Source organism: Bubalus bubalis, chromosome 3 (assembly GCF_019923935.1).
Source record: "Bubalus bubalis isolate 160015118507 breed Murrah chromosome 3, NDDB_SH_1, whole genome shotgun sequence".
NCBI lineage: Eukaryota > Metazoa > Chordata > Mammalia > Artiodactyla > Bovidae > Bubalus > Bubalus bubalis.
This window is the reverse complement of record NC_059159.1, coordinates 34,617,010-34,642,502: the sequence shown is the minus strand read 5'-3', so window position 1 is coordinate 34,642,502 and position 25,493 is coordinate 34,617,010. Positions and strand designations below refer to the sequence as shown.

General features: G+C 46.8%; 1 protein-coding gene across 3 annotated transcripts in view; it reads left to right on the top strand.

Annotated features, from left to right (window-relative positions):
- The first annotated feature begins 2,596 nt into the window (after positions 1-2,596).
- NTN1 (netrin 1) overlaps positions 2,597-25,493 on the top strand; it is a 202,816-nt gene continuing 179,919 nt past the window's right edge. Inside the window, exons 1-2 of one of the 3 annotated variants that reach the window (XM_044939287.2) lie at positions 2,597-2,847; positions 3,299-4,380. In XM_044939287.2, coding sequence (XP_044795222.1) covers positions 3,366-4,380 — 1,015 coding nt within the window. In that variant the 5' untranslated portion in view covers positions 2,597-2,847; positions 3,299-3,365. The remainder of the gene's footprint in view (positions 2,848-3,298; positions 4,381-25,493) is intronic. The other 2 variants (XM_044939288.2, XM_044939286.2) reach the window with 2 other exon arrangements.

The window sequence follows — 25,493 nt, the reverse complement described above, 5'->3', positions numbered from 1 at the left end:
AGTAATAGGTCTGTTTATATCTCACAGGCACTGGGAATTGTGTGACTGACATGGTCTCCTTTTCACTTGGGCTTTCGAAAAGCTTCAGGACAAATTTGTGGCCCACCCCCAGGAAGTGAATAGCGCAGCCCCAGAACCACTTTACCTTTATTCCCATCTCTGCTTTGTCTTCCCTTGTGGTTTTTCTTTCTTCTCTTAGCTCTCTTTATTTTAGCATACACAATCAAGAACAGGCAAGCAAAAACAAAAATCGCCTGTAATCTCACTATCCAGAGATACCCACAATTATCAATGTTGTCCTTTTATGCATATTTTTAAAAAATAAAAATGAGAGGATACCATGCCTACCTTTTGGGGGGGGCACAGTGTTTTGTAATTTGCTTTTTTCATTTTATAATATGTCACCAATATCTTTCCATGTAATTAAATGTCTTTAAATAACTTAAAATTTCTATGAAGATCTAGTAATGACATACTACGAACTAACATGTCTACATCCACTTGTGTGCCTGGCTTTATGTAGAGTCACATATACATGTATATGCAAGTACACCCACAGAGATGATCTAAGGACAATATTTGTCTACACATATTAGAAGCTATAACATTCATATGTGTCAACTCATCTGATGCTCACAACCCTATGAGTTACAGCTTATTGTCCCCCTTTTATAAATGAAGAAACCAAGGCACAGAAAGATGCAAAAGTTGCCAAGGTCACACTCCGATTCCAAAGGGTGTTGAACTCCAAACCGCCACGTTGCCTTTCAGGACGCCATTGAGATTTCACAGTCCACGGAGTTAAACAGAAAAAAGCAAACGTTTATCTTCATCCACCTCACTTACTAATTTATGTTATTTTGCCTTGTTTTAAGTAGCCTTGTAAGTCACCTGAAATCCCCCTCTGCCACGGCATAAACAAACAGTGCAGAGAGTGGTACCCGGCACAAGAAGACAGTTAAAATTCTACCCCAGGGCAGAGGATGAATCCAGCCAGTCCTGCAATGAAGTGGATTTATTTCCTTGGGCTGCAGTGAACTTCCATCCCTAGAAGAGCTGGCTTGGGTGGCCATCTCTCAGGGAGGCTGGGATAGGCAGTCTTCCAAACAGACTGAGCTGGGCCAGACTAGCCCTGAGGCCCCTTCTTAGACTCCTAGAGTTTATGAAAATACCAATAAGACAAAACAAGACACTCAATGGGGCTAATGCAGCAAGCCAGCTGTTGGGCCAGAACCAGTATCCCAAGTTTTCAAGCCAGGCCTGTTACCAGCTCACTCATCTAAAAGTTAACAACTGGCAGTTCAGTTCAAAACTCAGCCTAGTGTCTTCTTTCCCCTGAAGTGCTTTGGCTGCTGCTGGAAGACTGTCAAAGGATACTGTCACTGCCTTCGGCCCTTCGGTGAGGGTAGCAGAGAAGGAGGCAAGAAGCTGGGTGGCCCCAAGGGTGTCCCACTAGACTAGAACTGGGTGGGATGATCCGTTTGACAAACGTGAGGAGAGGAAGGAGCCAGCTTTCTATGGCTGGGAGATCTTACGCAAGTTTCTTCACTTCCTGAGAACTGTTTCCTCCCTCATCTGCAAAATGGACTTTCACACCTACTCTGCAAAGCAGTTATGGGTTCCCAGCAGATAGTATGGGCTACAGCACCTTTGCACACTGAGTCAGTAAGCACCTAATCAGGCTGCTTGTGGATCCGGGGAGGGCTCGGCCACCTCCAGCCCGAGGCCTGGGGGGGTGCTGGCCAGTGCCCAGGTGCTGTCTGGTTTCGTCCCACTTCAGCCTCCAGCCCACCACAACTCCCCTGGTAGAAAAGGGGCTGCTTTCTCTACAGACAGGCCCACCGAGCGGTGACAACTGTGAGGTGACGGGAGAGCCGCTCTTTCCCTCCAGATGCCAGGGGCTGCGGGTAGGAGAGGCGAGCCAGCAGGGGCTCCCTCTTCCTCACGATTCCGGGCTGTCTGCCCACGGGGCACGGCCCTGGACGCGGTGCCACCAGGGCCATCACACTGGGTTACAGGAAGGCCCGACCCCAGCTCAGCAAAGAAAACAAACACAGATGTGTTTGCCCAGGACCAGGAGGGAGAAAAATCGCCCCCTCTCCCTCGACTGCCCTCTCCCCAGGGGCGTGGGGCCGGCGGAAACCTGCTGGGCTCCCGGGGCAGCGCGGGGCCTGGCGACGCGGACGGTCCCCGGCCGGCCCCTCCTCCCTCCGCGGGGTGCGCGCCGGGCCCAGCCCCCTCTCCGGGGTTTCCCCGGGCGCTCTCCTCGCTTCCCTTTGTCTCCGCTTCTCCTTCTCGGGCGCCCCGGTTCCCACCCGCTCGTACCCTCGCTCTCTCCGGGTCCCCGGCCGCTTCCCTTTAACTTTCTTCTTTCCCGGGGTGAAAACTTGGCTCGGGAGCCGGCGGCTGCCCGCCGACGTTATTGGCCGGCGCCCCGCCCGGCGGCCCCGCCCCCCGCCCCCGCGTTCCCCTCCGCCCCCCACTCCCTGCGCGAGTGGCGGCGGCGGCGGCGGCGGCGGCGGAGCCTTCGGGGGCGTGCGTGCGTGTGTGAGTGCGCGCCAGCCAGCGGGAGTGTGTGCGCCCCGGGCGCGGGCTGGGCGGCACTCGCACCGCGGCGGCAGCGGCGGGAGCCGGGCGGCCGCGTAGTCATTCGGGAGGGAGAGGCGGCGGCGGCCGGGCCGGGCCGGGGCTGGGGCAGCGGCGGCCGCGCCGGGCATGGAGCTGGCAAGCCCGCGCTGAGGCAGGACGCGCCTGCTAGCAACCAGCGAGAAGCTCTCCGCCGTCCGGCGCGCGGGCTCCCCGGCCGGGGCCGGGCAAACTTTTCTTTCTCTTTTGCCCTCTTCTGAGGTAAAGTCCCGAACGCGGATTCGCCGGCCGGGAGTGCGATCTGGGGCAGCTGAGCGGGAAGCCCGGGCTGCGGGAGGAGGGGGCGCGGGCCGTGCGAGCTCAGGGGCTCTACGAGTTGTCCCGCGCCCGAGTTGAGGGGTGCGGGCGGGGCGGCGGCGGACGAGCAGACGGGCGCGGGCAGGACCCTCGGGCGGCGTGGAGGCGGCGGCGGCGGCGGGGAAACCGAGCGATTGCCCGCGGCCCCGGCTCGCCGCCGGCGGGGAAGAGGAGGCGCGGGCAGTGCGGGGCCTGGGGGGTCTCCGGATTCGCCTGCCTCCGGGACGCGGGGGACCGAGGCGGGCGTTCGGTGCGGGGGAAGCCGGGCGTTCGCCCGCGTCCCCGATCGCCGCCCCTCCGCGGGGTTGGAGGGCGCGGGGCGGGCTGGCTGAGCGCGGCTCCCCTCTCTCCGCAGGCGCCTTCTGCGGCGGGCGGACCGACTCCTCGGCGCGGCGGGGCCGGGGCAGGCTGGACGCAGCACGATGCGCGCAGTGTGGGAGGCGCTGGCGGCGCTGGCGGCCGTGGCATGCCTGGTGGGCGCGGTGCGCGGCGGGCCCGGGCTCAGCATGTTCGCCGGCCAGGCGGCGCAGCCCGACCCCTGCTCGGACGAGAACGGCCACCCGCGCCGCTGCATCCCGGACTTTGTCAACGCGGCCTTCGGCAAGGACGTGCGCGTGTCCAGCACCTGCGGCCGGCCCCCGGCGCGCTACTGCGTGGTGAGCGAGCGCGGCGAGGAGCGGCTGCGCTCCTGCCACCTCTGCAACGCGTCGGACCCCAAGAAGGCGCACCCGCCCGCCTTCCTCACGGATCTCAACAACCCGCACAACCTGACGTGCTGGCAGTCGGAGAACTACCTGCAGTTCCCGCACAACGTCACGCTCACGCTGTCGCTCGGCAAGAAGTTCGAGGTGACCTACGTGAGCCTGCAGTTCTGCTCGCCCCGGCCCGAGTCCATGGCCATCTATAAGTCCATGGACTACGGACGCACGTGGGTGCCCTTTCAGTTCTACTCCACGCAGTGCCGCAAGATGTACAACCGGCCGCACCGCGCGCCCATCACCAAACAGAACGAGCAGGAGGCCGTGTGCACCGACTCGCACACCGACATGCGCCCACTCTCGGGCGGCCTCATCGCCTTCAGCACGCTGGACGGGCGACCCTCGGCGCACGACTTCGACAACTCGCCGGTGCTGCAGGACTGGGTTACGGCCACCGACATCCGCGTGGCTTTCAGCCGCCTGCACACGTTCGGCGACGAGAACGAGGACGACTCGGAGCTGGCGCGCGACTCGTACTTCTACGCCGTGTCCGACCTGCAGGTGGGCGGCCGCTGCAAGTGCAACGGCCACGCGGCCCGCTGCGTGCGCGACCGCGACGACAGCCTGGTGTGCGACTGCAGGCACAACACGGCCGGCCCGGAGTGTGACCGCTGCAAGCCCTTCCACTACGACCGGCCCTGGCAGCGCGCCACCGCCCGCGAGGCCAACGAGTGCGTGGGTGAGTGGGGCGCCACGGGGACGCGGGCGGGACCCGGGCGGGGCGGGGACCGGGGCGGCTGCTCCCGGGCCTAGCGATCGAGGGTTCTTGAGCATCTCCGTCTGCATGAATGTGGTGGGGATGGTGGGAGGCACGTTCCGGGAAATCCTAGGCGGTGGGGCCGGGAGAGTCGGTCCACTCGCGCGCCTGACGCTGGCCGATTGGGTTGGCCTCCTGTGCGCTGCGCTAAGACAAGATGCTGGGAGTGGGCTTTGCAGAAAATTTACCGGTCAGTCCCCCGAATCCCAGATCCAAGGGCAGACACTGATTGCCTTCTCCTCAGTTTGGCGGGACTCTGGGATCCACCCCCCTCACCCCGCCCCAGGGCAGCAGCTGGTCTCGCTGTTGGGGACCCCGGCCCGGTTCCCAGGAAGTTCCAGCTCCACGGCCACAAATCCCTTGGGAGGTGGCAAAGGGATTTGCAATTTGGGGCTAATTCGGTGCACGACAGACATCACTCCTGCGTCCTCCATTAGTCTTTTACGGTTTGAAAATAGATATAGTTTTCTTTTGGATAGCGTGTTTGGGCTAGCAAAAGAATGGTGTGATTTAAATTAATTACTGTCTGCAGATTACAAAAGAGAGTTAACTAATTATTTTAAACTAATTCAGTCCCGGTCCAAAAAAGAAGTATACCAGATTTTCATTGTTGTTGTTAGCATGGTGTGTGTGTGTGTGTGTGTGTGTGTGTGTGTGTGTGTGTGTGTTGAAGTGAAATTAAACAATTCCAGCGAATTAACTAAGGGCCCAGATTCTTGATTTTATGGGGTTTCAGGTCCTGAAAGAGAAATCTCACAAAACCCTGTACTGGTGGATACTCTTGGGTCTGAAATGAGGCTTAAAAAAAAAAAAAAGAAAAGATAAAAAGAAGAAATCCATTCCGTTTCTGGATCATACAGCTTTGCTGCTGTAGAAACTCTGAGCCCTCAGTTTCTCTTTAGGAGAAGAAAAAGAAAAAATGTAGAGGAAAGGTAGGTAGTTAGACCATAATCAGCTTTTCCAGTATGAGATGTAAAGGCACAAATCCCATGCTTTATTTTAAGGAAAATCATTCAGTTCGGCCATCCACCCTTGGGTGTTCATCTTTTGTGGAATAGAGTTATTCCCTCCCCCTCCCACACAGCCAGTGTGAGTTTCTTCAGTTGCCTCAGCCTCTGAGGCACATTACAAAGTTTGCTGGCCCCCACAAACACACGTCTTGAGGTCTGGTTCTGATTAATTGTGTCATGTTGTTGTCGAATAGTTTGTGCCTCATGGCTTGTGGATGCAGACTTTCTCGGAATGGAAAACATGTTTTGGTCGGCTCTGAGGCCCAGGCGGGCGTCCTGGTCTGCAGAGGGCAGTTCTCCTGTTGCATGGCCCTATCTCCATTTTTGCACTCCATCCAAGGGTCCACTTCTGCAGACCTCATTGTCCTTCCCCCTCCTGTAAGGGACGCCACTGCTGGCTGGTCGGAAGAGACTTTTCAGGATTCGGGCGGTGAGACAGTGGTTACTCCCCGACTTAGTCGTCTTTCAGAATAGAACGCCTTTGATCTGCTCCATTCCTTCAGAAATGTTGGTTTTTCCCATCTCTTCTCTTTCTTCTCGCCTTTCCTCTTTTCTTTTCTTCCTTTTGTGAGTGAAAACCCTTTATTGACATTTAAAAGGCCTCCCAGGGTTTGGCTATCTGTGTTAGCTTGTATGTGCATATGAAAGATAACTTCTCATCGTCACCAGCAGGGTCTGATTGGAAAACACGCAAGTGAATACATGGAGGCAAATAAGCTGGCTATGATGGTAACGTTTTCCTGGCTTGAAGATTCCTCTTAGCCGCGGTGGTATTGTTCTGATACCACCCACTTCCAGCTCTCCGTCACTTTGTATGTGGAGAAGTAACCCGCAATTGTTACAACAATGGCCATGCGCTTGAAATAATCTCCATAGTTGAGGATTTTGTCTTTTGACCAAAGCACTAACTCTGCACAAATTGGATTGACTGGGTTTTTTTTTTTTTAAGCCAAATTGAGCAATCAACATATTAACTAACGTAATTAGTAAGCCTTTTTGTTCAAAAAGTTTAATTAGGCCTAATAAGTACATAATCTACATGACAAATAATCGGCTGACAATATTTTCTGGGTTTCACCGAAGTTATTTTAATTCTCAGTAGTTTAAGTATCTTTAAATCTTGCCAATTATTCAGTCATCTCATAAAAGCCAAGCCAATTCAATGATGTTAAAGTTATTTATAGTTTCCTTTTTGAATAGATGTTCTGATACCTTGTAGATATAGCCTCGGGAATGTCAGGTTGAAGTTCCCATAAAGTCTTAATTGAAGTCTTAGTGATTTTTCCATCATTTCGCAAAAGAGAAAGCCAGCAAAGACAATTTAGAAGTGATTTACAATTAAAGGTCGAGCTTTTTATGAAAAGGCCCTGAAGTGGAGATACGTGAATGAATTAGTATTTGACAGGTGTTCTGAGACACTACAGGGCACTGTGCTAGGAAAAGGCATTAATAAATCCTTCAAACACTAACTTTTGTACTATCAGCGGCTCAGATTCCCCCCCCAACATAATCCTATCTTGTGAATTTCACACTGTTGACATAGAAAGTCAGGCTACCCAGATTATTTACAGCTAAGGCAAAGAAGTATATTTTGTACTCAAAATGTTTTGATTAAAAAAATGAAACACTATCACTGTCTGTCTTTGCCTTTCTAAAATAATGAGACAGGACATAATAAAGTGACATCGTTCTCTAAGTTAACTGTCTCACCGCCCCCCCATCCTAAAACTTTAAGAAAACATCGATATTATTATTTTTCTAAATAGTTCTCTATAGGGCCAAGAAAATATTATATCCTATAGGTTTTTCTTTGGTCCAGCTTTCTTTTCAGGGTTGTTTCAAGGTTGAGTTCTCTATGAAGTAAACGTGAATTTTTATAAGGTCCAATTTTGTTTTAAACGCAATTTTGGATTTCTTCCGGAAAAGAAAACCCGAAACAATATGAAAGACAAAACTGTATAATGTTACGGCCTCGACAGCTCTCCGTGGAATAACTAAATACTTTCTTCCGCCCATATGTATCAGCGGTGTTCACATGCTTTTACACACATATGCATCTATATTTATCGTGTAAAGAAGCATCCATGCATGGGGGGGAGTATACATTCAAGAGGAAATGCATGAACAGTTTTAAACCACCTGGGTTGCTAGGCCCTCCCCCCCTTCCTTTTTTTTGTTTCAAAAAGCATCTGAAGACCATATTGTGTTTCCATAAATTATTGACATCAGTTTTAATCAGTGTCCCCCTGACGTCGGAGCTGTGTTAGTATTTAGTGCCTGATGAAGCATGCTGTTTAATCTTACTGTGGGGATGTCAGCATGAACCCCTGCCTGGTTTGTGACAGGGTGAACTTATGAAAACTCGTTTTGCGACTCACACTTTGGCTTGGCGTTGCCCTGCTGAAACCCAAAACCCACACAAAAGACGTCTCTGCAAGATGAGCACTGTGCTGGGCTGGCCTCCTATGGTCATGGGTACCTGTACCATAAAGCTTGTAATTGTTTAAACATGACTTTGGGAGGGGGTCCTCAGGCTGTAAATGGCTCTGGGCCTGCCCTCATTCCTGGCAGGAGAGGGAGGTTATATGGGAGGTGTTGCTGTGAGAAATCTAATGCCCCGATAAAAACTCTTGCAAAATCAAAAGGCTAAAATGATCTGCTGCTCAGTCTGGTATATAGCTGTAGATAAGTGAATATTCTTATAGTCCTAGTAATTATCATGGTGGGTAATTCCCTGGTGGGTCAGTGGTAAAGACTCCACCTGCCAATGCAGGAGACACGGGTTCAGTCCCTGGGTTGGGAAGATCCCCTGAAGAAGGAACTGGCAACCCACTCCAGTATTCTTACCTGTAAAGTCTCATGGACACAGGAACCTGGCAGGTTAGGCCATGGGGCTGCAAAGAGTTGGGCATGACTTAGCGACTAACCACCACCACCACCATTTATTATAATTATTATCTTTATATGACTAACCCTGGAAGGCTTTTTTTTTTGCCCGACATTTAGTTATTTGATCATTGTAGCTAAGCTAATACTAGACCCCGTTATTGTTCTTATTTTACAGAGGAAGAAACTATAACCTTTGGGTAAAGGGTTTACCCAAAGTCATATAGCTAGTAGGTGGTGGAGCTGGGTCTCCAGTCTGAAGTTTAGGCTTTGTTTTACTGCATCTTCTGTGCTGCCTCCCCATAGAATGGATGAATGGCTGGATGGCTGGATGAATGAACAGTTCATGTACAGGCAGAACTCAGAGAGAGAGTGCAGGTTCATTTACAGACCACAGCGATAAAGCAGATGTCGCGATAAAGCAAGTCTCATGAATTTCTCAGTTTCCCAGTGTCTGTAAAAGTTGTTTACACTATACTGTAGTTTATCAAGTGTGCAATAGCATTATGTCTTAAAAAATAGCAATGTACATATCTCAATTATTCATAAAAATACTTCATTTCAGGAAACTATATTCAATATCTTATGATGAACCATAATGGAAAAGAATGTGCAAAATTATGTATATATGTATAACTGAAACATTGCTGCACAGCAGAAATTAATACATCATAAATCAACTATATTTCAATAAAACTAAAAAAACACTTCATTGCTAAAAAATGCTAACCATCCTCTGAGCCTTTTCATGAGTCATATTAATAGTAGTAACATCAAAGATCACCGATGATGGATTACCATAACACAGACAATAATAAAAAGTTTGAACTATTGCTAAGAATTACCAAAATGTGACCCAGAGGCATGAAGTGAGTCTATGCTACAGTGTCCGTAGACTTGCTCGAGGCTGGGTTGCCACAACCCTTCAACCTGTAAGAAACACGATGTCTACAAAGTTCAAAAAAGCACAGTACAATCAAGGGAGATCTGCATGCAGAGGACAATAGTTGGAACAACCTGTTGCCTCTTGCTGGAATTAAAGGTGGTTCCCTAGTTGTGTTGTATTATGTGTAATATGTCATATGATGCCATAGATCGTATTTACTATGTTCATACATGCTTGAATGCTTGCATATGAAATTGTATATAAATTGATGTTAGCCTTTAGGCCTCGTGGGAGCTGGGAGCTTTTAGGAATGTAACTGCAGAGTGTTTAAACACCTTTGTGTGGGTGTTCAGCGTGCACAGGTGTTGCTCATGGCCGAGTTTTGATTTCAGGGCCCGTGATCTCTCTCAGAGGTGGTGGAACAGAGCTCGTAATCAGAAATTCCTTTTTAACCAGGTCTTCTCCTTTCTCCCTAGTGCTCAGTAGCTGGTTGCTTCTCTGGGACATATTGGAAAAAGTATAGGATGTGGCTAAGAAGTATTGTTAAAGAAGGGAGTTTAGGGACTTCCCTAGTGGTCCAGTGGTTTAGACTTCACCTTCCAATGCCGGGGGTGCAGGTTTGATCCCTGCTCAGGAAGCTAAGATCCTACATGCCTTGCAGCCAAAAGACCAAAAAAATCATAAAACAGAAGCAATATAAACAGTAAACATAGACAGTAACAAATTCAATAAAGACTTTAAAAGTGGTCCACATCAAAAAGAAAAGTCTTAAAAATAAAGACGAGAGTTTAATGGTGTACCCTGGTCGCTGGCGGGGTGCTGGTACATGCAGGGCACATGTGTCAGTGGCATGGGGCTGTCGTTTATCACTTTGGGCCCCATGGCAGCTGGAGTGAGGGTCTCCACTGAGGTGGGCCTAGAGGTTGCTTGCTGCTTGACCCAGAGAAGTAAGACAGAGCCGAATCAAGACACACCTTCTGGGGAGCGTCTGTTTCTTTCCAAGGCTTTGCCAAGCTGTCCTTTTGCCCTGCCCAGACTTCTCCCTGACCTCCTCCTCCCGTAGAAAAATGAGATCCTCGGAAAAGTATTTGAGACTTCAGGTCCAGAGTAAATACTGGAAAGGCAGTGGGTTGCAATTCAGATGTTCCCTGGAAGGAACCCCCTCATTGTCTGCTCACAGCTGGTATCGATAATTTCCTTCTGGAGATGAGTTGTGCTTTTCATTAAGTAAATTTTTTGTCTTGGGATTAAACCAACATTGTATTCTTAATAGACTTTTATGTTTACACTTCAAAAGTCCACTGGGTTGTTATTCGTGTTATCTTGATGGCTTCTACGGCGTCTGCTATGCACACTGGCTTCACCAAAATAAATGGCTCTCTAGGGAACTGGATTATAAAACGGTCTTATCTGTTGATGCTGTGGTGCGGGTATTTTGTGAGCCAGTACTTTTTTTTTTTTTTTCTTCCTTTCAGAAGTGATAATCATACCTTGAGTTTCTGCAGTGCCTTTCATTAGAGGGAGACCGGAGGTCTCGGGGGGCTTTTGAAATGCTTGAGATTTGAGGTTAATACTTACAGAGTGGCCAACAGCATTTTGCCTGTTGGTCTGAAGAGACACTCCTCAGCCGTTGTGGTCTCCGCAGCCTCGGAAGATGCAGCTTTGGTTTAGGTGGCCAGGGAGTTTAAAGTGTCTGTCCCAGGGACATGTCAGGTTGCATGCTGAAGACAGACTGAAAACCCCTACTAAGTGCCAGGTATCATACTCGGTGCTCTACATGTGCTCTATGTCAGTGAATCAGATTGCCACGAGAAACGGAAGCCTTTCCAAACCAGATGTCCTGGCCACCAGCAGGGAGGTTTTGCACAAACAAAACTGAGCGTGGACAGGGCACATCTTGGCTGTTCAGTGATGCCACTGCAGACGCAGAGAGCAGGCAGGTACCATGGCACTTGTCTCAAAGGCTGATCACATAAAAGCCACGTTCTGTTGTAACCAGCTCCCAGGGATGGTTCTGAACAGCACCTGGAATAAGGAAACGGCCCGCGAGAGTCCCTGGACATAGGGCTGTTCACCGCCAGTCTGTCTCTTGTCTCAGTTCGGTTTGATGTGTATAGCACCACGTGGGGAGTTCAAGAGTGCATTTCTGTATTCGTATTCCAGAAAATGTAGCCCTATTATAAACTTGGAATTAGATTTTCCTTTGTGTTGGAACGTTATATGATTTACATAACATTTAATGATTTAATGACATAATGTTTTATGATTATATAATGTGAGCTTCCCCCGGGTTAGAAGGCAGAGACCCATCAGCTGGTCAGTTCTTTGCTTCTAGAGATAATACTTCCTTTCCATCCCCAGCTCTTGGGAGTCGTTGACTCGGTTTGTGTTCAGCCCTGACTTTGTTATTTTTGTGCCAGTTCTGCCCTCTGACAGAGAGAAGGGACTGTGGTCATGGGATGGATGAGATGTGAGATGCTTTCCGTCTGAGCCTTTCTCATCCAGCATTGAAGCGCCTGCTCCAAGCCTCTTTTCTGTTGGACGTTTCTAGCCAATGCATCCACTGGCCTTCAGGGAACAAGGGAATATGTCAGCAAGGAGACAGGTGTATCAGTGGTTCAGGAGTGCTGCCAAGGAGTGGAGAAATATACACTGCCTCTGCCTCTGTTAGGGTCATTCCTAGAGATCCTGAGCCTTTTGCCATTAGGGTCAGTGTATTAGCTAGTGCTAAGGCTGTAATCCCCTTGCAGTGCACTTATGCATATAAAGACGATCCAGAAGAAAGATTTCTCAGTAGGTATGCCAGGCCTCTGGGTTATTTAAAGGGGTGAGTGGGGACTTCCCTGGCTGCCCAGTGGTTAAGACCCTGCACTTCCACTGCAATGCTAGTGGTAAAGAATCTACCTGCCAGTGCAGGAGATGCAAGAGACACGAGTTCAATCCCTGGGTTGGGAAGATCCCCTGGAAGAAGAAATGGCAACCCACTCCCGTATTCTTGCCTGGAGAATCCCATGGACAGAGGAGCCTGGCGGGCTACAGTCCATAGGGTTGCAGAGTTAGACACAGCTGAAGCGACTGAGCACGCACACACGCACACATACTTCCAATGCAGGGGCTGCAGGTTTGATCCCTGGTTGGGGAACTTAAGATCATGCATGCAGTATGGTGCTGCCAAAAACAGGGGAAGGATGAGTGGTTTTTTAGAGGTCAAAGTACATTTGTTCAGTGAGAACCTGAAAGGCATAAAGTAATACTAGGAGGGACAGAAAGTTCACGATATCACCTGATAATCAATGAGTCCTCCCAACTCAGCCTGGAAGGAGGCTCTAGAACTCAGTCTCTGTGGATGGTTTGGGACTAGCCTGTATAAGGTGTGCGAGGTACCAGCCTCTCTGCAGGGTCCAGCTTTAGTTGAGAGCCATTCATGCTCCTTCCTGGCTGTGCTATTGCTAGATTTTCTAGATTTTTTCCACTCCTTTACTGCCTCCAGATAAGAGAGAGTATTAGTTATCATGTACAATTTTTCACACATTCCAGAGGCTCCACACCTACGTTAGACACTCTGTAGGACCATGCTGCTGCTGCTGCTAAGTCGCTTCAGTCGTGTCCGACTCTGTGCGACCCCATAGACGGCAGCCAACCAGGCTCCCCCGTCCCTGGGATTCTCCAGGCAAGAACACTGGAGTGGGTTGCCATTTCCTGCTTCAATGCGTAAAAGTGAAAAGTGAAAGTCAAGTCGATCAGTCGTGTCCAACTCTTTGCGACCCCATGGACTGCAGCCCACCAGGCTCCTCCGCCCATGGGATTTTCCAGGCAAGAGTACTGGAGTGGGGTGCCATTGCCTTCTCCGATAGTCACCTTTGAAGGAGCTGGGTTTGAATAAATGAGTCTTAGGTAACAAGAAAATGAGGTAGACCTCTTTTAGTTTCCTGAGTGCCTATATGTTGCATTATATTCCATGGATGGACTGTCCCAAAGGGATGGACACTTTCTGCTGCCTCATTACGTTTGTTGGGACTTCTGATTTCATCTCTCCCTGTTTGGAGTGGCTGTGGTGAGTACTTAGCAATGCATCTCTTCCAAATTCTGAAACCAGGGCAGACATCATTAATCAGTCACAGTATTCATTTTCTAAGTCCAGAAATGGTCTTAGGGTATTAGACTCTTGGCTTCCCTGGTGGCTCAGATGGTAAAGAATTATGCCTACAGTGTTGGAGACCCAAGTTTGATCCCTTGGTCAGGAAGATTCCCTGGAGAAGAGAATGGCTATCCATTCCAGTATTCCCGCATGGAGAATTCCATGGACAGAGGAGCCTGGTGGGCTACTGTCCATGGGGTTGCAAAGAGTTGGACCTGACTGAGCAACTAATACCCACTTCAGTATAATATCCTAGGCAGCCATTGCTGTTTAGTTAGAATTAGCCTAGGAGATGAAAACTGCAAGACAGTTTTGGTCCCAGAAGAGCTTCCCCTGTCCCCCAGCCTGGAGACAAAGAACTAGCCGGTAGGGGACGTCCTTAATGGTCCAGTGGCTAGGAATCTGCGCTCCCAGTGCAGGGGACCAGGGTTCAAAACCTGGTCAGGGAACTAGATCCTGTGTGCTGCAGCTAAAAAAAAAGATCCCCCGTGCTGCAACTAAGACCTGGCACAGCCAAATAAGTATTTTTTTTTAAAAAAAGAAGTAGCCTTAAGTGGACATTTCTGGAGCAGTCAGTGGTCAGGTGGCTCTGTTGGGTCTGGGGATGTGAAGAAGGGGGAAATGGTGCCCTCCATGCAGGTGGGAAGTGGTCTCTTTAAGGAGGGTGTGCGTGTGAGTGGTGAACACTTGTACTGAACCATACACATGGGTGGGCTCCCAAGTGAGGAGCTTTGCTCAATGCCTGGGACACATGGAAGATGCTGTAGGTCTTGAGAGGAAGTGAGCTTTGGATTTGGCTCCTGTACTAGGGAGGGATGGCACTGTGGTCCACTTCACATTTTCCTCCTGCATCTGCTCTGTATTTTAGTTTCCTCCTACCCCAGCAGTTTGAGAGATCACGGGGCCCTTAGAAGAGTGGCCTCCCCAGGACAGTCAGCCCTGAAGTTCCCATGCAAGGTCCCCTGGCTGAGAAAACTCTAGAACTACCCCGAAATGCAAAGGAAATTATCCTCCAACCTGGGTCGGGGGCTTGGGGCTCTTCCCACCTGAGAAGTCAGGCCCAGAACCCCAAACTAGGTCTGCGTGACCCGGGGAGACAGGACTCTGCCCAGGGCAAGCGCTCTGCTTGCATTTGGGCCGAAGCAGAAAAAGTGCCGAACAATAACAGTTTCAACCCCAGCATGAAAAAGGAAACACATTGTGTTTACAGATATAGAGCTTGGCCTCCAAAACATGAAAGTACCTTTGGGTCGGGCGCCCCAGGGCAGGGCTGTTGGACAGCGGTTCCCCTGCTCCGAGTCCTGCGGCCAATGCGTTTCCTCTTCCCACAGCCAGACCTCAGAGGTGGGCAGGTCCATCGCAGCCAAGTCTTTCTTCCCAGACCCAGCCCTGTCTCAGTCCTCGGCTCAGCCCCGGGGAGAACTCATGGTGAGAAAGTACTCGGCCCGCCGAGCTGCCACAAGAAAGGAAACTGCTTCTCACTCCAATCCACAGAGACTTAAGCCATGTTTAGGGGTGGATCACCTATCAGTGCTACTCAGACTCGCCAGAGAAGACCAGGACTGGATGTCCTCTGTGTTCTTCACCCCAATTTGTTGTTGGAACCAAGATGAGAGACCTGTTGTTTTATTTTTCTCATTATATTTTTTTGGCCATGCTCCGCGGCATGTTGGATCATAGTTTCCAGACTAGGGATGGAACCCACAGCCCCTGCATTGGAAGTGCAGAGTTAACCACTCTACTCCCTGTCACAGAAGTCCCTGTTCGTTGTTTTGAACCAAAGGTGTCTGCAGAAGAATTCAGTCCTCAGTGAAAAGCAAGTTCTGATATTCCAGCTGTATAGAAACACTTCAGTTTTAAAATCAAGATCAGAGAGCACAGAGTTCTGTGTAATAGTGTCTGAAATACCAAGATGTGTGTTAGGGGTTATGGTTGAGAGAACCCGTCTCCAGCTTCAGACTGCCTGGGTTGAAGTCCTGGGTCCAGGCTCGCAGCGTGACCTTGGGAATGTTATTGAAGTTCTCTGGGCTTTCAATGCCTGCAAGTCCTGGGGACTCTGCTCCAGACCTCACTGGTATATGGAGTAGGGTAGGAAGTGAGGGGGCACACCCTCAAGGAGGGGGCTTAGAGGAGGCTCATAGAAAAGAGACCCTGAGGTGGAGTGCTGCTTCTAGACTTGAACTTTCTTTTGTAAAAAAGTTTTTAATTGAAGCATAGTTGCTGTACAATATTATATAAATTACAGGTGTATAGTATAGTGATTCACAATTTTTAAAGGTTATACTCCATTTATAGTTATTATTAAAATATTGGCTAGATTCCCCATGTTGTGTAATCTATCCTTACAGCTTATTTTATACCTAATCGTTTGTACCTCTCCCTAATCGTTAATTCCTCACCCCTATATTGTCCCTCCTTCTGCCCCCACTGGTAACCACTAGCTTGTTCTCTGTGTCTCTGAGTCTGCTTTTGTTGTTGTTGTGTTCACCAGTTGGTTGTATCTTTTTAGGTTCCACATATAAGTGATATTTCATACAGTATTTGTCTTTTTCTATCTGGCTTATTTCACTTTAGCATAATGCCTTCCGTGTCCATCCATGTTGCTGCTGGTGGCAAAGTTTCACTCTTTTCTTTGACTGAGTAATATTTCATTGTGTGTGTGTATATTAGTGTGTGTGTGTATCTTCTTTATTCATTCTTCTGCTTAGGAACACTTAGTTTGCTTCCATATCTGGGCATTTGTAAATAATGCTGTTGTGCACATTGGGGTACCTGTAGCTTTCTGAATTAGTGTTTTCATTTTGGGGGGATATATACCTGGGAGTAGAATTGTTGGGGTCATAGGGTAACTCTGTCTTTGTTGTTTGAGACATTTCCGTAAGTGACTGACCCAATGCATGTTCCCACCCACAGTGCCCTGGCATTCCCTCTTCACCACATCCTCACCGACGTTTGTTATTTGTGTTCCTTTTGATAATAACTATCCTGACAGGTGTGAGGGGTATCCCATTGTGGTTTTGATTTGTGTTTCCCTGATGATTAAGGTTGTTGAGCATCTTTTCATGTACCTGTTGGCCATTGGCATTTCCTCTTTGGAATAGAATATGGCTCTAGGGTGCTAGGGTTCAGTAGTTGCAGCTCCTGGGCTCCAGAGAGCAGGCTCAGTTTCTCTTGTGAGATCTTTGTCCCATGTGAGATCGTCCCAAGCTAGGAATGGAACCAGTGTCCCCTGCATTGCAAGGTGGGTTCTTAACTGCTGGACCAGCAGGGAAACCCTTATTGTACTTTCTAGCTGGACACTGCTGACATATAGGAAAGTTGTTGATTTTTATATTAGTACTTTGCAACCTGCATTTTTACTGAACTCTTTTAAAATTAATTCTCATAGTGTTTCAGTTAATTCTCTTCTCTATTCAATTAGAACCCACAAATCACGAATATTTTAGCTCTTCTTTTCCAGCATTTGGACTTTTATTTTTCTTGCCTTACTGCATTGAATAGAACTTGAAAGCAATGATATAGAATAACGGTAAGACACCTTTATGTTGATCTCGATTTGAGTGAGAATGTTTCTAGAGTTTTATTATTAAGTATGTCATTTGTTCCTAGTTTCAGATAGATCTTTTGTATTGTGCTCAAAGGAATGACCTTGGTTCCTGGTTTACTGGAGGTTTGTTCCTTTTTGCTGTTGTTTTAAATCAAGGATATGTAGTTCCTTTAGAATGTTAATCCTTTAGATATCAATCAAAGTGATCATATAATATTTCTGCTTAAGCATATTAAGTAATGAATTATATTAATTGGTTTGATAAAATTTTAATACCTTCACTGAGATATAATTCTCATCCTATATGCTTCACCCATTTAAAGCATACAACTCAATGGATTTTCGTATGTTTATAGAGTGGTGCGTGCATGCATGCTAAGTCACTTCAGGGGTGTCTGTCTCTTTGTGACTGCGTGGACTGTAGCCTGCAAGGCTTCTCTGCCCATGGGCTTCTCCAGGCAAGGATACTGGAGTGAGTTGCCCTGTCCTCCTTCCGGTAATCTTTCTGACCCTGGGATCTATCTTGTGGCCCCTGCATTGCAGGCAGATTTTTTACTGCTGAGCCACCAGGAAAGACCTAGAGTGGTGCAACCATCGTTAAAGAACATTGTCATCATCACCAGAAGAAACGTTATACCCATCACAGTCACTTCCCAGTCCTTTTCTCCTGTGTTTCTGTCCCAGCCCCAGGAAAACATTAATCTACTTTTGATCTCTATGGATTTGTTTGTTCTGTACATTTTATATAAATAGGATTGTATAACCTGGGGCCTTTTGTTACTGACTGACTTCAATGTTTAGCATAATGTTTAGTGCTAAATAATTAGCATAATTAGCATAATGTTTTCATGGTTCATCCATGTTACAGCATGTGTCAGTACTTCATTCCTTTATATGGCTGAATAATATTTCATTGTCTAGATATGTCACATTTTTAAAATTCATCCTTCAGCTAGCGGACATTTGGATTGTTTCTACCTTTTGGCAGCTAGGAGTAATGCTCCTATGAACACTGATATACAGGTTTTTGCATGGATATGTGTTTTCATTTCTCTTGGGTATGAACCTCAGAGTGGAAATGCTGGGTCATATGGTAACTTCATATTTAACTTTTTGAGGAGCTGCCAGACTGTTTACCAGAGCTGTTTACCAGACTGTTCCATTTTAAAGTCTTACCTGTAATGTATGAAGATTCCAGTGTCTCCACATCCTCATCAATATTTCTGTTCTTTCTTTTTGATAATAATCGTTCTGGTGATGGTGAAGTAGTATCTCATTGTGGTTTTGTGATTTTCTAAATGGGAGCCATTCTAGTGTTCTTGGAATAAAGTTTATTTGCTTATATTATTCTTTAGTGATGTTTCATATTTGATTTTTTTTTTTTTTGTATCTGTTCAAACGTGTAATTTATCTGAACTTTTTTCTCTTTTTATTGTCTTTTGTATCAGGGCTGTTCTAACCTTTTAAAATGAAGTGAGAAGTTTCTGTTCTTTTCTATGCTCTGGAATACTTTAAGTAGCATGAGAAAGAACTTTTCCTTGAAGATTTGCTAGAATTAGCCCATCTGGGCCCTGTGCCATTTTGTGAAGAGTTATTTGATAACCATTTCAATTTCTTCCATGCTTATATGTTTATTCAGGAATTTTTCAACTGCTTTCTGAGTCAAATTTGGTAATTTGTTTTCCAAGAAAATAATGATTTACCCAGATTTTCATTTTTTAAGCATAGTTGTGTATAGTAATCACTTCCCATTCCCAATCACTAAAAAAAATTATGTTTTAACTTTCAAATATGGATGTATCACTGTTCTAATTTCTAATAGTGAATATTCTCACTCTCTTTTTGCCTGAGTTTGTTTGTTTGACATTTTTGAAAGTGATGATAATAACATCTGATAATACCTGTTGAACACTCAGTGTGTGCCAGGCCCTGTGCTAAGTATTTTGTATGTACTGTCTGCTTTTCAGAATCTGAACAACTCTGCGAGTTGAGTACTATTATTCACATTTACAGGTGGTTGAGAAGTTCAGGCATTTAACTTGCCTGAGACACAGCTACAAGGCCCAGAGTTGTAACTCAAACAGGATCTCTCTCTTCTCAGAGACAGAGCTCTTGCATACTATTTTAGTCTGCCACTTATTTTTCTTTTAATTTATTTATTTAATATATTTTTTGGCTGTGCTGGGTCTTCGTTGCTCTGTGGCATATGGGGTCTTCCTGGACCGGGAATCGAATCCCTGTCCCCTGCATTAGTAGGCGAATTCTTTACCAGTGGATCACCAGGGAAGTCCTGCCACTTATTTTTTTTTTTTTGATATTTTTAAATTCTTTCTAATTTTATAATTTCTGTTTTATCTTTATTAATTTCTTATTTAGGCTTTTGTGGTCCTACTAACATTTCTAGTTGAATGCTCAGTTCAACTAATATCATTTTTTTTCCTTGTTCATATTTAGCAGTACAGCTATTTAAGGCAAAGATTTTTCCTTTCTAGAGTAGCTTTGACCACTTAGCCTTAGTTTTGATTTGTACTGCTCTCATTGTCTGGAGAAGGCAATGGCAAGCCACTCCAGTACTCTTGCCTAGAAAATGCCATGGATGGAGGAGCCTGGTGGGCTACAGTCCATGGGGTCCCCACGAGTCGGTCGCGACTGAGTGACTTCACTTTCACTTTTCACTTTCACGCAATGGAGAAGGCAATGGCAACCCACTCCAGTGGTCTTGCGTGGAGAATCCCAGGGACGGCAGAGCCTGGTGGGCTGCTGTCTGTGGGGTCGCACAGAGTCGGACACGACTGAAGCGACAGCAGCAGCAGCAGCAGCTCCTCTCATTGTCACTGTTTTTCCAATGACTGTGTCGTTGTCGTTTTGATATTCTTTTCGTTTCTGGAGTTATTTATGAATTGCGTTTTCATTTCTAGGGTATTAACTCCTCAAATTATATATTTTGTTATTAGTGTACAATTCCATTTCACTGCAACAAATACATTTTTGTTTTGTTTTTAAATAATCTCATGTGTGTATGTAAGGTCACTTCTGTTGCTAGTCCATGGGAACTGAAAGAGAGCTCTTGTTTTCAGGCTACAGAGTTCAATATATTTATCAAAATCAATTTTACTAAATATGTTTTTCAGATACTCTGTATCTTTGTTTTATTTTTGCCTACAAAAAGAACAAAAAGATCATATTAACAGTAGACTCTAACATATCACTCTCTTAATTTGTGTTTACAAAGTGACAAAGTCTTCCAACCTTTTAAAAATTAAGAGATGTGCAAAGCCATATGGTGCTTGAACCCAAAGTAAAAGCAGGGGTCACAAAATAGTATCTGAAATGTAGAGTTCAGAGCAGACTGCATTAAATAGGGCAAAGATGGCTATTTTATATTACACTGGTATCAGAAAGGGCTTCACTGGTGGCTCAGCAGTAAAGAATCTGCCTGCGTGCAGGAGCCACAGGAGACGAGGATTTGATTCCTGGGTCAGGAAGATCCCCTGGCAAAGTGTGTGGCAACCCACTCCAGGATTCTTGCCTGGATAATCCCATGGACAGAGGAGCCTGACAGACTACGGTCCATAGGGTTGCAAAGAGTCGGACATGACTGAAGCGATTTAGCAGCAGCAGCAGCAGCTGATTTCAGAAGAGCTGCACCTTATCATGAATGTGAATGGAAGTCACCAGGGCCTTGGTCTCCGTGGTGAAAAGAGGGAGTTGGCAGATGCTTCCTGGTCCCTTCCAGTGCTCCCATTCCATGAGGATGGTTTTGGGGTTCCCTCCTAAGTGGTTCCAGGAAGGGAATTAACTGGGAGTAAGGATTAGAAGCAAAGAATAGGACAGGATGATTCCTACTTTGGAGCAGTTTGAGCCGACAGCTGGGGCTGGGTTTATTGCTTTGGCTCATTCCTGTCTTTACAGGAGCATCTGCCTCACTGCCTCTTGGCTTGGCGAAGGAGATGTGCTGAAATAGAAGTCAGTCTGCAAGGACAAGCTGGTGAGGCCAAAAGAACTCCCTGACGTGGGGTGCCATCTCCTGTAATGAAATATGACCCTGGCGGCTGAGTTTGGCTCTGGAATATGACTCCCCCCACCACTCCCATAGGCGGCTACTTACAGGAACAGGCAGGTTACTCAGCTCCATGCCGGCCTCTGTGCCCCCTCATTCTCTTGCCAAGAGGTGATTAATTCATTGAAGAAAGAGGGGATGCTGAAGAGAGGCATGTGTTTCACAGGATACCAGAACCATGAGAAAGGCTGAATGTTAATGACCTAAGTATCTAATTTAAGAAGTTAGGGGTAAAAAATGAACAGAATAAGCCAGAACAAAGTGGGGGCTGAGGAGATAAAAAATAAGAGCAGAAGTCAATGAACTAGAAAACAAATACTCAACAGAGACGACCAAAGCCAAAAGTTGGTTGTTTGGGAAGATTAGTAAAATAAACAAATATATGGAAGACTGGTAGAGGGAGGGGGGAAAAGAGAAGGCACAAATAAATAACATTAGGAGTGAAAAAGAGATATAACTAGAGATCTGACAGAGACAAAAATAAGGTAATACTGTGAACAACTTTATGCTAATCAATTTAAAAAGTGGAATTGCTAGGAGTGAAATTACTGGGTCATATGGTGACTCTGTATGACCTCTAGCATCTTGATCAACCCCTTGGAGTGTCTCATAAGATTGTAAATAGATGACCTACTTCAGAGTCTTCTGTGGAACCAAAGAAACGAACAGATACAATGGATTTCATCAAACTGAAAACTTGTGGTTTGGAGGACATTTTCAAGCAAAAGAAAGGACAACCCACAGAATAGGAGAAAATATTTACAAATCAACTACCTGAAAAGGTTTCAGAATATATAAAGAAATCTTACAACTCAACAACAAAAAGACAAAATAAATTTAAAAACAGGCCAAGAATTTAAATAGATATTTCTCCAAAGAAGATATACACATGGCCAATAAACACATGAAAAGATGTCAACATCATTAGCCATTGGAGAAATATAAATCATGCCAGTTCACATCTACTAGGATCGTTAGTGAAAGTGAAAGTCACTCAGTTGTGTCCGACTCTTTACGACCCCATGGACTATAGAGTCCAGGGAATTCTCCAGGCCAGAATACTGGAGTGGGTAGCCTTTCCCTTTTCCAGGGGATCTTCCCAACCCAGGGATCAAACCCAGGTCTCCCACATTGCAGGCGGATTCTTTACCAGCTGAGCCACAAGGGAAGCCCAAGAATACTGGAATGGATAGCCTATCCCTTCTCTAGCGGATCTTGCAGATCCAGGAATTGAACTGGGGTCTTCTGCATTGCAGGCGGATGGGCTACAATCAATAAAATAATAACAGGTGTTCAAAAGAATGTGGAGAAATTGGAACTTTCATGGGTACTCTGCTCGTGGGAACGTAAAGTGATGTAACTGCTTTAGAAAATAGTTCCTGAAAACGCTAAACATAGAGTTGCCATGCATAGTAAGTATAGTTAGTGGCTCAGTCGTGTCCGACTCCTTGCGACCCCATAGACTGTAGCCTGCAAGGATCCTCTGTCCATGGAATCCTCCAGGCGAGAATACTGGAATGGATAGCCATTCCCTTCTCCAGAGGATTGTCCCAATCCAGGGATTGAACCCTGGTTTCCTGCATTGCAGGTGGATTCTTGACTACTGAGCCACCTGGGAAGCCTGTAGAGTTACCATATGACCCAGCAATTCCACTCTTAGGTATATACTCAGTAGAAATGAAAATACATATCCACACAAAACCCTGAACACAAATGTTCATAATGGCATTATTCATAATAGCTAGAAGGTGGAAACAACCCAAATATCCCTCAACAGATGAATAGATAAAGTTTGGTATATCCACAGAATAGAGTATTGTTGTTCAGTCGCTCAGTCATGTCTGACTCATTGCAACCTCGTGGACTGCAGCACACCAGGCTTCCCTGTTCTTCACCATCTCCCTGAGCTTGCTTAAACTCATGTCGATTGAGTCAGTGATGCTATCCAACCATCTCATCCTAAAAATAGAATATTATTCAGCCATATAAAGGAATAGAGTACTGTATATGCTCATATATGAGTAGACCTTAAAAACTTCATAAATAAATTTTTAAAAAAAGCTTCATGATAATTGAAAGCCAGTCACAGAAGGCCGCATACTGTATGATTCTATTTACATGAAATGTCCAGAATAAGCAGATCCATCTAGGAAGCAGATTTATGGTTACCAGAGATTGAAGGGAGAGGTGAATAGGGAAGGACTGTTAAGTGAGTATGGGGTTCTTATTGGGGTGATGAAAATGTTCTAGAATTAGTGATGATGTATAAGCTTGTGAATGTACTAAAAATCATGGAATTGTATACGTATAAAGGATAAACTCTATGGTATGGGAATGATATTTTAATTTAAAAAATTGTGTGGGGAAGGAAATGTTTATTAAAATGTGTGTTTCTGAGCATTTTCCTGGACTAATGAAGTCACATCTCTTGGGGGTAAGGTCTAGAAACTAAGATGTTACATGCCGCGAACCAACTAAGACTTGATGCAGCCACCCCCTCCCCCCCGCAAAAAAAAGAGTATCAGAGTCCTTAAGGACAAAGAAAGACTGGGGGACTGTTGCAGCCTGGAGGAGAAAAAGAAGACAAGAGGCTTACGTGCAATATCAGATGCTGGATCAGATCCATCCCGGATAAGAAAGGGACATTAGTGGGACAGTTGGTAAAGTTTGAGTAATGTTTTTAGATGAGATTTCAGTTTCCTGGTTTTGATCATTATGGGATGGGTAGAAGACATTAACATTTGGGCAAGCTGGGTGAAGGGGACACAGGACTTCTTTGCACTGTTTCGCAACTTTTTTGTTAAGTCTGAAATTATTTCAAATTGTAGCCCACCAGGCTTCTCTGTCCATGGGATTCTCCAGGCAAGAATACTGGAATGGGTAGCCATTCCCTTCTCCAGGGGATCTTCTCAACCCAGGGATTGAACTCCAGTCTCCTGCATTTTAGACAGATCCTTTACTGTCTGAACGATGAAATTAACAAGAAACCACCATCCTAGAGTGTCACGATTCCTAGTTTGAAAGCCAGTGGGGTAGCAGGAAGATTTCTGGCTTTGGGAATCAGACAGGCCTGAACTGAACACCCTTGCCATCTAGATCCTGAGCCTCTCAGCCTCAACCTGTCATCTGAGAAATGGGATTCATCCACCTCCGTGCCCTGGAATTGTTGGAAAGTTCAGTGAAAGGATGTAAGCAAGATGCTAAGTACAGCCCCTTGCTTGTATCAGCTGCTCAGGAAATGCCAGCCCTCCCCTGCAGTTCAGAGTTATTCTCCCACTCAATCAGCCTCAGGTCCCTCTTGGGCCTTGGAGCGAGAGGATCAGCTGATGGTTCCTCTGGGCTGGGGTGTTTGGCCTGGCAGGGAGCCGTCTAAGCACCCGGGCTGGGCAGCCGAGAAAAGTTGCATCACGGGAGAAGGCGGGGGTTCGACGAGGTTGAGATGGGAAAGGAGTCTGGCCTGGAGAGCTTTCTCACAGGCTCTCCTTGGCAGGCTGCTTAAAGTTACACCAACTTCAAACAAAAAGGGTTTTCAGACACAAAGGAGGGCTCAACCTGGCCGGTGCCAGGCCTGGCTTGGCATTTGAATTCAGAAATCCAAGTCCTCGGAGCTCACAGACAGGCCAGACCATCCCGGTAGCTCTGCCCCCACTCCGAGAATGCCAAGAACCTTCGGGAGAGCTCCCCTCCCAGGCCTGCTCCCATCCTTGACCCCGGGTCCAAATTAATTAGAGTAAAGTCAGTGCCGGTTCCCTGCTGGCATTTATTCTGCTGACAGCTGAGACTTGGCCACGGGCGCGAAGGTGGTGCCCTTCCACCTGCCACCGTGTCCGACTCTCCCTGCTTTGCAGCATGTGGGTGGCTGTGCTGGCCTGGTTTTCTTTTGGATGATTTTAAATAAAAAAACAGAGCAGTCCGTGTTGACTTCCCACTGGGTCATGTACTTTAGGTAGTTTTTCAGTACACCCCCCTTTTTTCTGGCCACACTACGTGGCGTGTGTTATCTTAGTTGCCCAACCTGGGATCAGACCCGTGGCCCCTGTGGTGGAAGCGTGGAGTCTTAACCACTGGACCCCCAGGGAAGTCCTTCAGTCCCTGTTTTTATAGGGACCCCTCTGTGGTCTGTCACTTGCCTCCCCCACGAGGCCAGAGGGACACAAGAAGGTGAGCCACAGTTAAAGGCACCATTAGAGAACGTTGGAAGGACTGAGTGCATTTAAGTGTGCACATAAGTGGGTTTTCCCTGTGACCCAGCAATTCTGCCCCTTCATGCCCACCCTGGAGAAATACACAGGGCACACAGAGAGGTATCAACAAGTGTTTGTCCCAGATTTATCTAGATCTATATCCATCTGTCTATCTACTGCTTCTACTGTCTTCATCACAAAGAGATACAACTTAGCGACTGACTGAACAACAACAAATATCTACTGTATACATCTATTTATCTGTCTGTCTATCTTAATATCTATCTCTATAATTTTATTTCAAAATATCTATTGGAAGGGGGG